At 42.3% G+C, this 15148-nt stretch overlaps 1 protein-coding gene across 1 annotated transcript in view; it reads right to left on the bottom strand.

Moving 5' to 3' along the window:
* The window catches only part of LOC134797078 (mitogen-activated protein kinase kinase kinase 11), a 122310-nt gene that overhangs the window by 21602 nt on the left and 85560 nt on the right, over positions 1 to 15148 (bottom strand). The window contains exon 2 of the mRNA XM_063769302.1: positions 11772 to 11911. Coding sequence (XP_063625372.1) covers positions 11772 to 11911 — 140 coding nt within the window. The remainder of the gene's footprint in view (positions 1 to 11771; positions 11912 to 15148) is intronic.

Genomic DNA, 15148 nt, shown 5'->3' with positions numbered 1-15148 from the left:
TGAAGACCGTAGAAGGACTTGGCATACGATCGCAATCACTCAACAAGGCCGAATTGATGAAGCACAAACACTTAGAAGATTTGGGCGATGAATGCTACGTGGGTACAGGAGTACCGCAGATGCTGATTGGAGGCGATTTCTGCCACCTGAAGACTCCCATCGAGATCAGGCAGGGCGGAGAGGACGAGCCTTGCGCAATGAAGACACCCTTGGGTTGGGTATTTTTTGGGCGAATGCCGCGCATCATTCGCACGATCGAGCAAACCGTACTTCATTGCCGCACAGAAGACGACGAATTAATCGATCAAGTTAAGAAGCATTGGTCGATCGAAGCGTTAGGAGTAACGAATAAAGAAAACGTCAGTCCGAGCGACCAGCGAGCCATCGACATTTTCAACGCTACGGTACGCAAGACTGCAGGGGGCCGATACGAGGTCGGTCAACTGTGGGCGTCGGACAACGTGAAGCTACCACCGAGTTACGTAATGGCGCGGTCGAGGCTACGCAACTTGGAGATGAAAATGCGGCGCAACAAGGACCTCGCTGAAGACTACGAAGCCCAAATTCAGAAGTTACTACAGAAAGGATACGCGGAACGTATCATGGAGCCGCCGCAGACCGACCGAACCTGGTTTTTGCCGCACTTTAATGTATTTAATTTAAATAAAGGCAAAGGAAGAGCCGTTTTTGACTGCGCGGCAAAAAGTCAAGGAAATAGTCTGAATGACTATATTTTATCGGGGCCAGACCTACTACGAAGCCTATTAGGAATTTTGCTACGATTCCGCGAATGGAATTTCGCGGTGGTCGCGGACATACAAGAAATGTTCCTGCAAATTCAAATGCGAGAAGAAGATCAACAGAGCCAACTCTTCCTGTGGCGCGGCACTAGAAGAGATATGGAGCCCCAGGTGTACAAACTAAACAGAGTTTGTTTTGGCAACGTGTCATCGCCTTTCCTCGCGCATTCGGTGCGTGATAGGAACGCGCTCGACAACCAGGACAAATATCCGGACGCGGTCTACGACATCCACAATAATCATTATATGGACGATTACGTGGCATCGTACGAGACCGAGGATGAGCTGCTACGAGTATCACAACAAGTGCGAGACTCGCACGCGGAGGGCAGTTTTCATCTACGAGGCTACGCGAGCAACAGTACGCGAATGCTGGCAAGCGTCGAGCACTCACTACACGCAGCGCAAGGACCGACGCATCTGGGCGAAGGTCAACCTACAGTTCTAGGCATGACGTGGGACCCTAGGACGGACACTCTGGGCTACAACACGAAAATGCTGCGAGTTCCCGAGGCTGTGAAGACGCAAAAACGGCCGCCGACAAAAAGGGAACTTCTCAGCGCGATAATGTCCATATACGACCCCATGGGACTTATCGCCCACTACGTCATCAGCGCTAAAATAATATTTCAGCGAGTTTGGACAAAAGGCACTACGTGGGACGCACCGCTACCAGACAAAGAAGCTGAAGACTTTTTTCAGTGGCAGAACGCACTGAAACACGTAGCGGCGCTACGCATACCTAGAAGGTATGAGTCACCGGGCGGAGCTACGAGATACACGCTACACGTTTTTACCGACGCGTCAACTGAAGCCTATTGCGCCGTGGCGTATTGGCGTATCGAGAACAAAGAAGATGTACGAGTCAGCCTAGCAGCGGGCAAAAGCAGAGTTTGCCCCCTGAAAGTATTGTCAGTACCACGACTAGAGCTCACAGCCGCAGTAATCGGAGTTCGACTGGCCGAGACGATTAAAAAGGAGCAACGATACAACGTCGAGAAAATCATCTACTGGACGGACTCTCGAGTATTGCTAGGATGGATCAAAGACGACGCAAGAAACTACAAGCCGTTCGTGTCACACCGTTTGGCTGAAATAGCTGAAAAATCGGACCGGCGGGCGTGGATGTACGTGCCAACCGACGTGAACCCCGCAGACCACGCTACGAGAGGGAAGCCGGCGAGGAAAATCACCGCTCACGACGAATGGTACAAAGGACCGTCATTTCTTCACCGACCAGAAGTGGAATGGCCGAGTCAAGAAATAGGCAGACCGACTGAAGACCTTCCTGAAAGGAAAAGCGGAGTCACAGTAGAGACTACGTTATCTACTACTACGTCAAAGTCAGATCCGTCGAGCGTGCTACCTGACATACGACGCTTCAGTAATTACGATAGGCTAATGAATTCGACGGCCTACGTTCTACTTTTCATAGATAAGATGAAAAATAAGAACAAGACGCTGCAGCTGCAAGTGAACCACATAAAGCGAGCCGAGCATATGTGGCTACAGAATAGCCAACGAAGAAGTTTCCCGGACGAGCTGCGCACTCTAAGCGCAGGACGCGATTTGGACAAGAAATCGCGAATATACAATCTAGCACCCGAGCTGTGCGACGACGGCGTGCTGCGAATGAAGACGAGGTTAGGAAACGCTCCAGTGTTGTACACATCGGTACGACCCGTAATATTGGACGGCAAGGACTCATTTACCAGACTAATGGTCCAACGCGCACACAGGCGAATGGCGCACATTCATAACGAGGCAGTGGTAAATCAGCTACGACAACATTACTGGATATTACAACTGCGACCTACCGTGAAAGCTGTAGCGCGAGACTGCGCGCTGTGTAAGCTACGTCGAGCTTCACCGCGAGCGCAGCCCCTTGGCGATCTACCACCCGAGCGGCTACAGGCTTACCAGAGGCCATTCACATACACCGCGCAAGACTACCTCGGGCCTATGTACGTGACCATAGGACGACGACGAGAGAAACGCTGGGTGTGTCTGTACACATGCCTAGTAACCCGGGCTATTCACCTCGAAACTGTACATAGCCTGTCTACGGATAGCGCTCTACTGGCGCTAAGGCGCTTCGCCGCACGAAGAGGATGGCCGAGCGTTATGTATAGCGATAACGCAACCTGCTTCAAGGCGGCATCGAACGAGCTGCGCGAGGCCTACAGGCAATGGCTTCCGCAATTGCAACACTACGGCGTGCAGCGACGAATGGATTGGAAATTCATTCCCCCCGGCAACCCATCTGCAGGCGGAGCCTGGGAGCGGATGGTACGCACCGTGAAGACAGCGATGCTCTATACCTTCAACACTAGAGCACCGAAAACCGAAGTGTTCGAGACTCTACTGGCAGAGATCGAGAATATCGTTAACAGAAGGCCGTTAACACACGTGAACGTCGACCCAGAGAGCGAAGAAAGTCTCACACCTGCGCACTTTCTTCTACTTCATAACGCTAACTTACCTATGATTGGCGCTTACGAAGAAAACGACAAGCGACAATGGAGGGCTGCCCAGGCGCTAGCAGACCACTTCTGGCGGCGCTGGACCAAGGAGTACTTTCCACTGCTGGCACCACGCAAATCATCCGACGACGGAGGGCGACAGATCCAGCCGGGAGATGTTGTCATCATTTCTGAACCCAACGGACCACGCAGCGTGTGGCCCAAAGGAGTCGTCGAGACCGTCTATCATGGACCCGACGGGAGGGTTCGCTCCGCAGACGTCAGAACGAGGCACGGGACGCTACGCAGGCCGAGCTGCAAGCTGGCGGTCATCGCGTCGCAACCCATGCACCAGGAGTCTTCGACTGCGGGGACAAAATGTTAGCGACGCTACGACAAGACGCGGATAATTATAAGTTAGATTAAGATCAAATTCGATTAAGACTGTATTCTCAATAAAGATTTAATTGATAGGTAGGGAAAACCGCGATTAGATTGTCAGTAGTCATAAGTATTCAAAATATCCATTATTTAACTCGTAGGTTCGTAATAAGTTTTAGGTCACCCAGTAAGTTAGGAAAAAACATGGTTAAACCTATTTCCCAATTCCCAAGTAATCACTATAAACTTGGTAAAATAATGTAGGCTCTGTCATTGGTTAACCAAAGAAAGGCGGATCAAGACAAGGAAGTCTCAATATGAAAGGGACAGACTGACCGCTTCTCATTGGTCGGCCAAATTCGAGCTCAGCGCTCCGATACAGCGTAATTTTCACTTAGAAACATACACGTTTCATTAATTAATTCGTAACCTGTTAAAGTTACATCATAACAATATTTGTAGATATTATAGGTCGTTAACCTAGTCACCTAGTTAGATAAGAATCATAAGGCAGTCACAGGTAGACAAAGGCCTGCGAGTCGGTAAAAGGGCCATAAACCATCCATTGTATTCATTTCGGCCGCTTTCCTATCTATTGTAAGCCAAGTCGTAAGGACTAGTGAACTTGTTATCGTTTGTTTTTATAACTAATGAACGTAGTTAACTATTTGTAATAGTTTTAAGTTAGTAATTAATCGGATATATGTAATATGAGTCGCAGAACGATAGCGGGATAATGAAAATTCACCCGAAAATGACCGTATGACGTAAGCGACCAATCACAGGCCGATTAATTCCGCGAATTAAGACATGATTTTATCTCCCTATCGTAGGTGACTCTCTTTCTTGATTTTTCGTATAAAAGTAAGACGGAACCGCTTCGGATCGTACAGTACACCAGGAGCAGCCGAAAAGGAAAAACCAAAAGGAAGAAAACCAAAGGAAGAAAACCAAGGAAGACCTGAGGGATCCGAAGCTGTACCGCCTAATCGTTGTAGGAGTATTTTTATATTTGTACCGCGTAAATAAAAGTCAGTTTTTTAAATCGTGTAGTTTATTCCTTATCGCGAGGCGGTTGAAGATATTCGTCGAGGGCTTCGCACATGGGCATCTAGTAGGCTGGGGCGACTGCGGTTTCGAGCGAGGCGCCAGTAGACCAGTTACCTTCTCCAACTGCTATCGTCGGCTATATTGGGCGTTGAGAGTTCAATAGCCACAGACGGCAATTGACGTCAACGCAAAATCGTGACAACGACGCCAAAGACGGCATTTGACGTCGATCGTTTTTTAATGAATATCTATTTACTGAAAAGCACCCCGCTTTTAGATTGGCATTATTTATTCACAAAACTAAATTTTAGTCAGTGGCACGGCATATGGATGCGCCGTTTGGCGTTCAGTTAACCTTTGAGTAGATGAAAATTGATGAAGAATAGTATACAAATATAGCACTGAGAACAACATACTAGGAGCCACAGCTTCTTTAATGTTGATGTTTAATGTTCATGTGGTAATGTTTTAATAACAAGATATTCATGTAATATTACACATATCAAATGAAAATGCTTCTTATTTTATTTATAACGTAATAACCTCTTGCCGCCCATACGTCAAACCCAAGCCAAGCAAAATGAAATTTTATTTTGTTCACACAAAGTTCAAATTATATAGAATGGAACAGGAGACCTTTTTATAGGTCTCTGGGCGGCTAGAGGATAAATGTGTTTTGCTTCCGATTAATTAACGCATGGTGTATAACATTATGGTTATATGTGTATGTGTAGTTGTGTACGTGTATCACGTGTACGGTAATGACGACATACAGATAACGGCATTAGACACGTCCACGTCATATTCGTACCGAGAAAGCAATTGTAATGTACGTTATGTGTAAACGTCTAATAATATATTTGGATCAAAGTCAACTTCAATCATTCTAGATATGCAGATGATATCATATGTAAAGGGGACCACAGATTACCAGTTCGCCAGACGATATCAGCCTGTCAGTTGTTCGGAACTGTCACCTTTTGCGTTTAACTGACAGGCCGATATCGTTCGGCGGACTGGTAATCAGTGGGCCCCTTTATTCTGTGGATTTACATTTAATTGTATTCTGTATAGGGGGGTCAGTTAGTTATCTCTGCAGTTTACTTACTGTACAATCTTTCCTCATAACTCATAAGTACTTAAAATATTCTATACTCAATTTCCTATGCAATTTTGATAAATGATAAGCAAAACGAATATACTATACCTGCAGTTGCATGATTTTCTGTAAACATAGTTATGCTACTATCCTAGTCTGGTGTATGGGTAAGAGTGGTAAGACCATGCCGCAAAATGTGCCTATTTTGCTCCCCAATGGCTAATTGTGCTCCAACAATCTCCTCTTCTAAATTCTTAGTCAAGTAATTCGAGCAACGAGATTAGTGCGACAATGTGCGCGTACGCAATGCGAGAGGCGTCAGCGCCTCCCACTGGCTGGTGTGGTGAATAATAATCCCATTTCCGAACAGATCGAAATCTGGCAGGGCGGCCGTGAACTAAAACGGGATCTGACAGGCAAATTCGAAAGGGAGAGGGGTCAAAAAATCTTTACAATCGTGTAAAGTAATTTATGAATGACCCCTAGACGGTTAAACGTGTAACTGAATCGTAGTGACAAAGTGTCTGTTACAAATATTTACTTACACTTAATTATCACTAGATTTGTTAGATAAAGCCGTACACAAACGTGCGTGATACATACTCATCGTTTCTCCGCACTCGTTGCTCTAAAGTCCCGACACTATCATGAATAAAGACATTACTCACATTACTTTGAAGAAATTTCATTTTTAGTGATTGACATGAAGGAATTGACGGCAAGTAATTAAGTTTATTTAAATATTTTGCTTCAGTATTGGAGTTATGTCAATGTAATGGACATTACTATTGACAGTGAACTGATTAGAATGATGGAATCGGAAATGACAGAAAGAATAACGGAAGATAATGAAGTTGTTATTCTTATTAAGCTAGATGTTACTGTGAAATCCAGTTGGCTTGGTATTCAAGAGGAAAAGTTCTAGAAAACCAGCAAAACCTCGTCGAAACATCTCATGGGCAGACACTGTTTAGTTTATTATGTAGATGTTAGATACCTAACGCTACAGCACATAAATAATATCAACTACAATGTTGTTGGCACTCTGAGGACGACATCCCAAAATAGCCAAAACGTGTTTTCAAGTGATATAAATCTACGTTTCCAGTCCTCGATCCCTACACGTGGTTTGAGGCCTAAATACTAGTCCATTATAAAGTCTAATGACCACAGTCTCACGGTTCAAGGTTAGCAAAATTATCTACACGTTATCACGAAAGGCACGCCTACTGATAATTACTTTTTCTACTCGTCGACTTTAATGGTTGAATTAAGACTTCGTACACCAAACTATAATCGCATACTTCTCACTATGGGTTGTCGACTCAACTATAGTGACTTCATTACGAAACGCTTTAGTGAACTGTAATGAATTTGAACGATCACGTCTCGCCGCGATCAAGAGGATAAAGCCAAAGGATAGAACAAACGACATCAACAAGTTTCTTTTTAACGAAAACGAAGTTTCGGGCAGGTCGACTACTTTCTTCTTAATTAGATCGGCTAATGGCAAAAACTAAGATACGCAATTGTAAACCAGATACTAAGCAGGCAAATAATAAATGTCATCTATGATCTAAATAAGATTATTACATCATCCGACTTTATAAGTGGCATGGACATTGACCTTACGGATTTATTACCTAATCAATACGCATAGATTATATTATAACTACACTCTTAACTTCTTGTTATTCTGACCTCAGTTCCAGAAAGGCTTAAGTGATAGGACTTTTCCATAGCAATACGCCGTTTTGCACAAAAATGAGGGTATAGGTATGAAACGTTATTGTGTTCACATCACGTTTCTCGATTATAATGGGTATATATATCTCGTGTAGTGTTTAACTTTAACTCTTAAGCATTTATTTGTAGAGGCATTATCTTGATACTTAGTGCAGTGTTTTGTATCTCATCTTAGTTTATTGTTGTTGTAACAATAAGGTTAAATTAAATACGAATTTTACATAAAGGTAGTATTTTTCCCACTTTGTCCCTTGCCATAAGGACGCTTTGACAGGTTATTCGTATAAAGATAAAAGCAAATATCGTCCTTATGGTAAGCGAAATAGTGTTTTCTTGTATTTACTTGTGGGGATGGTCGCTATACGGTTGGTTTGATATGGCAAGCCATGTACTTATTTAAACTTAATCCGCAAAAAAAACTAATGCGTGAAACAACGTTGACATACTAAGAAGTAAATGACATAACAAACCGACTTCAAAAAGGATGAAATAAAATATTATCCTTTTTGAAGTCTATGCGTTACCAACTGATATTTTTGAAGTCGGTGCCAAGCCAAATGTTGAAGCATACCATGATTTTGGTGCGATTCGATAAGGATGTACCTACGTTGGATTGCCTTACACGACGACAATGAACGTACTTTCTGTAGGTACAGTCGACGTTAAAAATATGTTTACACTTTTCGCCTTATTACAAAGGAGTAAGGTGCAAAAGTGTAAATATGTATGTATATCTTTGACGTCGATTGTATCATTTGTATCTAAGAACACGCCTCGGAACACACGATCAAACCTTCTTGGTGCAGTCTGTACCATGTTTGTCGGCACATTAGTGGAAATCCAATGCATTTTTTTTCCGTCGTATTTTTAAAAGAGCATTTCTTACTAATGCTCGAACAGTCTAAGTATAGCACGCAAGTGTGAGATTGGGACTGAGTAATTTCCCGTCCCTTATCCAGAGGACTACATTTCAAAATATAAAACACTTCAAGAAATTTACCTTCTTGCCAAATTTCACCTAAAGCGGTTCAGTTGTTTAGCCATGAAAAGGCGACAAAGAGGCAGACAAAATTACTTACACATTTGTAATAGTTATTAGTACAGTTCTAATGGGATTTATAGCCATAAAGCTGATTATTTTTGACTGGTATTGTTACTACTTGGCTTGGCACCGACTTCAAACATATCAGTTGGTAACGCATAGACTTCAAAAAGGATAATATTTTATTTCATCCTTTTTGAAGTCGGTTTGCTTTTTTTTGTAAAAAGTTTTTATTTTTCCATTTTTAGTTGTTTTTTTTTTTTTTTTTTTGAAAAAAACCCTATTATACAGATTTTTTTTCTTCTGCCAAACTGCAGGGCAGTTTGTTGGCAGAGGGAACTCCCTTAAAACATAGATGGGTAGACTTAGCTAATTGCCTAATTAATTGTTAACTTATATACATCTTATTGCTTATGCTGGTAACTTTATCTTAATTTTGTTTTTAATTTTGTTTAATAGAAACATTTTCATTTTAAATTTAAACATCCTAACTGATTTACATTCCCTTATATCATACGGTATTTCATTATACAATTTTGGGATCAAGTACTTCCTACTCCTTTTTCCATAATAATTTTTACCACCTGACGGAACTTCTAACATTTTTTTTAACGCATTGTTAAGAGCGCGACGCATGAATGAAAAACAAGATCATGTTAAACACTAAATTCGTGTACCTATTACTTTAATAAATATGTCAGGAATTTTCTCGAGTCCGTCTGGGAAATTATAATTCCTGTCACTACTACACTAAATCCATCCTCCGCCCCGCCACTGACCCAATCCCTCAACGCCCCGGTCACTCAACCTCACAGCGCATCAACCCCTGATCCAGGAACCCCTCGACCCTGAACCAGGAATTTTCTCGAGTCCGCCTGGGAAATTATAATTCCTGTCAACTAAATCCATCCGCCCGCCCCGCCACTGACCCAATCCCTCAGCCCCCCGATCACTCAACCTCACAGCACATCAACCCCTGATCCAGGAACCCCTCGATCCTGAACCAGCAACCCTTCAGCCGCCATTCCCCGACCCCTTAATCCCTGACCCCTAACTCCTAACCCTAACCCCCGATCAGTAGCCTTACCAGCTTACCACGAGTTTGACATTGATATATTCGCTAGCATGTGTGTAACTTACTTCCTATGCATCTCGCTCGTACTAACCTTAGTGTGAACGAGATGCATAAAAAGTTACATTTAGATGCGTAAGACGTTAGCGAATATGCCAATGTCAAACTCGTGGTAAGGCTACAGTTGCAGTACATCAAATTGGTGGTTTTCGGAAGCAAATGCTCGAGTTACTTTAGAAAACCCCGAAATCACTTAACACGTGCCTTTAAAAATTGAGGAGTTCCCTCAATTCCTCATGGATTCCATCATCAGACCAGAACCAAAAATAATACGGAAACACCTTGGAGGTAACTTCTTCCAAACAAAAAAAGAAATACTCAAATCGGATCACAGGTGCCGGAGTAATCGCTGAACATACTTACATTTAAAGAAATCATCATCATTATCATCAAAATAATCATCATCATCAGGTCTACTTCATCAAATTGGTGGTTTTCGGGAGAAAATGCTCGAGTTGCTTAAGAAAACGCCCAAAACACCATGCATGTGCCTTTAAAAATTGAGGAGTTCCCTCAATTCCTCAGGGATCCAATCATCAGAACAGAACCAAATTAAAATGGGACCAACTCGGAGGTAGCTCCTTTCAAACAAAAAAAGAATTACTCAAATCGGACTACGGATGTCGGAGTAATCGGTGAACGTACATAGAAAAAAAAAAAGATAGCCACAACCGAATACAGAACCTCCTCCTTCTATGAAATTGAAGTCGGTTAAAAAATATAGTGCACTAGAATGATCTACTAGGTATATCATATATTGTCAAACAGGTATGAAACTTCGACACGTCTTTTATTGTTTATTTCAAAGTCTGCAAATTATGCATTATTAAGGTATTTTTACAAATTATGATAGTAAGTTTTCAACGTGTTTTTAGTAAGCTAAGTAGAAATTGATTTAAGTACTAGCACAGAATAAATAATAGTACTAGGTACAGAAGACTCACTCTCTAACAAAACGCGTCTGTGACGATCAGGACAGATATGGCCGCTAGGTGGCGACAACGCCACGCGCGGCTTATGGCTAGCCACCAAATTGGGGTGGAACGGATGTACTTTTAGCTACCTGTAGCAAAGCGACGAAATCGCGGAGTGAGCCACGCCTGGTACTAGAATCTATTTGTACTGACACTTACAATCTCAGACTTTATCTCTGAATCAGAACAAAGCGAAGTATTCTCAAGGAATACCAGAACAAGACTCGTAAAATTTTACGACCTCAATCGAGACAGCTAAAGGGATAATAAACTGATATAAGGATCATATAAGAGTGTCGGGCAAGCTTAGGTATTTAGTGTTAAAGATTTTCTTGGAAACATCAAGTGGATTACAAGTAGCTTGTGTCATTTGTTCAACTATTAGAAACGGAACTGGTTACTTGGTTAGTTAACAAGCATTGTTCTGTTAGATAGGTATGGCCTATTAAATTGTATCATACGTTTCGAACTTTTGCCATGGGAAAAGCGTAAATGAAGCGTAAGCATTATCAAGGACGGACGCCGAATATTAGTTAACTATCCAAGTCCGACTCGCAAAATATCCGCTGGGATTTTCCAGGATTTTAACCAGATACTTTATCGATTTCGAGCGATGTTTTGGTTAATGACTGTAATGAGCCTTTAGAAAATTAATAAACCCTACTTTGTACGTATTTTAAGTAGATATACACCTTCCAAACCAGCTGGAAGTCGGTGATTTTGAGTTACTTGTCTTCAAGTTGCCACCTGATTAGATGTCCTCGACACAAGATACAATTAGAGGGATAAATTAAATGCATACCTCCGGAGGCGTAGGTCCCCGCGACAGACATCCTGATGGTCTTACGAGTAAACACCTCCCGTGCTAACCCGAAGTCAGTGATTTTGCCGCCTCGGCACAAGAACAAGACAAGAAAGGAACATACCTCCGGAGGCATCCAGGCGTAGGTCCCCGCGGCAGATATTCTGGTGGTCTTATACACCTCGCGAACCAACCCGAAGTCAGTGATTTTGAGCGTCTTGTCTCTTAGTTATCATATGACTAAACCGCCTCGACACAAGAACAAGACAAGAAAGGAACAAACCTCCGGAGGCATCCAGGCGTAGGTCCCCGCGGCAGACATTCTGGTGGTCTTATACACCTCGCGAGCCAACCCGAAGTCTGTGATTTTGAGCGTCTTGTCTTCTAGGTTGTCGTCAGGAAGGATTGCTTCGCTCAGGAGAACTGGAAAAAAGAAATTAACAATTTATTTAGAATGCCGACTTGCCGAAAGTAGCAACCGAAACGTTTTAATATTTTTAACAAAGTAACAATCATAAAAACTGAATGATCTCAATATGTAATGAGTGTTTTAAATCAATAATTGACAAGAATATATATATTCACGACGTAGGCTTAGCTGTGGGCTGTCAATAGGCTAAATGTGACCTAAGCACGTAGGTTTTGGAGGTTATTATGTAGAATAAATTAATGCTTTTTGCTATGCAGTTTTGGTGATATGGCCACAACATGTGCAAAATAAATGCAAACAGGTGTGGGCTTATAATTGCTGTTTATCGCTTAGTCTTAGGTCTCTTGACAAAGAACGCTGCATGAAGCGTCACATTGTACAGGAAGACAATATTTCTATAGGGCGAGAAGCAGTACGCAGCGGATAGCACCAAAGCCTTAAGAAAATTGGGTAATGGGAGGCGAATAAGGCCTACTATTTGGCGAGTGAGCCACGTAGATAAACCAACGAGCCTTTACCAGATTTACCTACTGTGGCATGCGTTCGTACGCGGCCATCTGGCATAACACATGGCTTCACAAATTTTTGTTTCACCCATTTTTGAAGATTGGTTGAAGGCCAGCGATGCAGACCGCGGATGCGTAACATGCAGCATGCGTAGCCGGCATGCTCTGACAAAGTTATCGGTCTTCTTTTTGTCAGCATGTCAAATGCTCGTAAACGCTGCGGTCACTCTACGGCTATACATAAGTACTGTTTATATAGTATATAAGTCCGCATGTAACCACAAAGCGGGGCGTATTTCCCACCGCGAGCGTGACCGGGGGAACAAGCAGTTTTACGATGGCAACAGCGACGGCTCATTGAAAATTGAGAGCTTGTCTACAGTACACATTATACGAGTTCAAGATACCTAACATTAACATTTACACTATATTATTGAAATTACATTATAACTCATCATCATTGGCCTGTAACATCAATAAGATGATGGTTTAAACAGGGTCCATAAGAGTGCGGCACTTTCGTAAATGACTATTAAGACCAATGCGAGAGCGGCAGCCGCGGCCGCATAGCTGGCAGGAGAATGCTGTGCCCGGTGACGAAGGTGGGAGAGCGGCGCGCTGGTGTCTCTAGTTCTCGCCTAGTGTGAAGAAGGCTATACCACGCTTCATCATGTGCAACTACCCCTTCACCCACGGTTTTCCCCCAGTGCTTGCGATCGTATAACTACCTACAGTTGAAAACAGGACCATTTTTCTATTGCAAGTTCCTGATATTTCGGCAAAGATCCAAGCACCACTGTCACAGACGTACTGAGATTTTTAATTGTGGCAATACCACGCATCATATCGTCGTACAATCAGCATTGAATACATAGTGACAGCTAAAATAAATAAATAATATCTGGGAGATCGAGCTTTGCTCGGAAAACATATAGATAGATAGATTTTCCCAGAGATAAGATCGATATTTCGCCCCCAAAATTTCCCATATAGCAAATTTCATCGAAATCGTTGGAGCCGTTTCCGAGAAGCCCGAAATATACAAATAAATAAATATATATATTGGATGCTGACTATACATACCCTCTTTCCTATTCCATTTCAATTTCAACATGCACAAATCTCAACTAACATAATCTCTGTTCGTAAACCTTATTGCGACGAGATAAGGTACACATATGGTCAGCTATTAAGAGAGTTGCTGTTAGTATAGGTGCGCGTACGCATGAGTTACTCTACACTCATCGTACTACGAACTGTGCTATAAATCAGTCTACAAGCTGTTTCAGTTACACGTATTTATTTGGAGGGGGTTTTCCAGTGCGTTTCTGTTTAGTTTCAATGATTAAGGAATTCTGTTTATCATTGTGATTGCGAAAGTATGATTAAAGACTAGTCTTTAATCATACTTTAAATACTAAATAAAAGTAAACAAAATCTACCCTCAAATGGCTCCTTAAGCCAGTTGAGGGTAGATGAAAACATTACATGATCAAATAATGTAGGTTAAACTCGGATCGTTCAGTGTCTGATTCAGGCGGCTTTGTATTTGGTTGTGATTAGCCAATAAATGTTATAACTGTCCGAAAATGAACAAATTGATTTAAACTTTCACGATTATTAAACATTATCAAACTGCACAACGGGACTTAATCGCGTATTTAAGTTTTAAGATTTACCTCCGACGTTTCGAGGACGGCGTTGTCCCCGTGGTCTCGGAGAAGACTGGCTCAAGTTGACATCAACATCTTCTAGCCGCGCGAGTTTTTCGAACTACCCGCACTTGGTCTTGTTTATCAGTTTGAACGTTTTGCGCACTAGGGATGTCACTCTGTCGACACACAACACTAACGATATTCGATTTATCGACTGTCGATATTCGTTTCCGCTTACATTTACTAATGACTGGATTCCATGTGGATGAGATCTTAAAACCCTCGTCCCGATTAAAATTGCAATGTTTTTTGATTTCAATGGCTTCCCGCACTTTTCTACTGTAGAAATGGCGATCCGTGGAGAGGATTTTAGGGTTATGCAGCTCAATCCAGTGGTTTGGTCCTGACTCCAGCAAATGCTCAGCCACCGCAGACTTGTTCACCTGACGATTTTTGACAGCTGCGATATGTTCCTTAACTCTTTCTGCTATGGTGCGCTTAGTTTCTCCGATATAGGAACTACCACAACTGCAATCTATTTTATAAACGCCAGGTGACTGGAACGGAATAACGTCCTTCGGTGACCTTAGGCTCCCTGCTTAAATACGCGATTAAGTCCCGTTGTGCAGTTTGATAATGAACAAATTGTTTGTTTACTTTTATTTAAATACCTAAAGATACAGACTATAGTACTTTTTACTATAGTCTGTATGACGCTTTCGTCATACAGTCCTATTCAGCTATTCATGGTTATTTTCAGTGCAATACTTGGTGGATGTACAGAGCTGCAAAACTACATGGACACCTTATGAATTAAATTATGGCAATTTACTCGCTACTCTCCGGATTCTATTATAGAATCCTTCGCTTCGTTCAGGATTCAATGTGCGCCCTCGCCCTAAATATGTAATTTTGCTCCCTTATGACACAATCTACTATTTATATCATCAGTTATTTCTCTTAACATTTAAGAGGATATGAAATGTGTAGATACGAAGCGATTACCCAAGTAACAATTTGTGGTACTATAGTGGTCAATAGAACGTTTCCTAAATACCACCTAAGGTCC

Source organism: Cydia splendana, chromosome 14 (assembly GCF_910591565.1).
Source record: "Cydia splendana chromosome 14, ilCydSple1.2, whole genome shotgun sequence".
In the NCBI taxonomy this organism is placed as follows: Eukaryota; Metazoa; Arthropoda; class Insecta; order Lepidoptera; family Tortricidae; genus Cydia; species Cydia splendana.
This window is presented reverse-complemented; position numbering and strand designations above follow the sequence as displayed.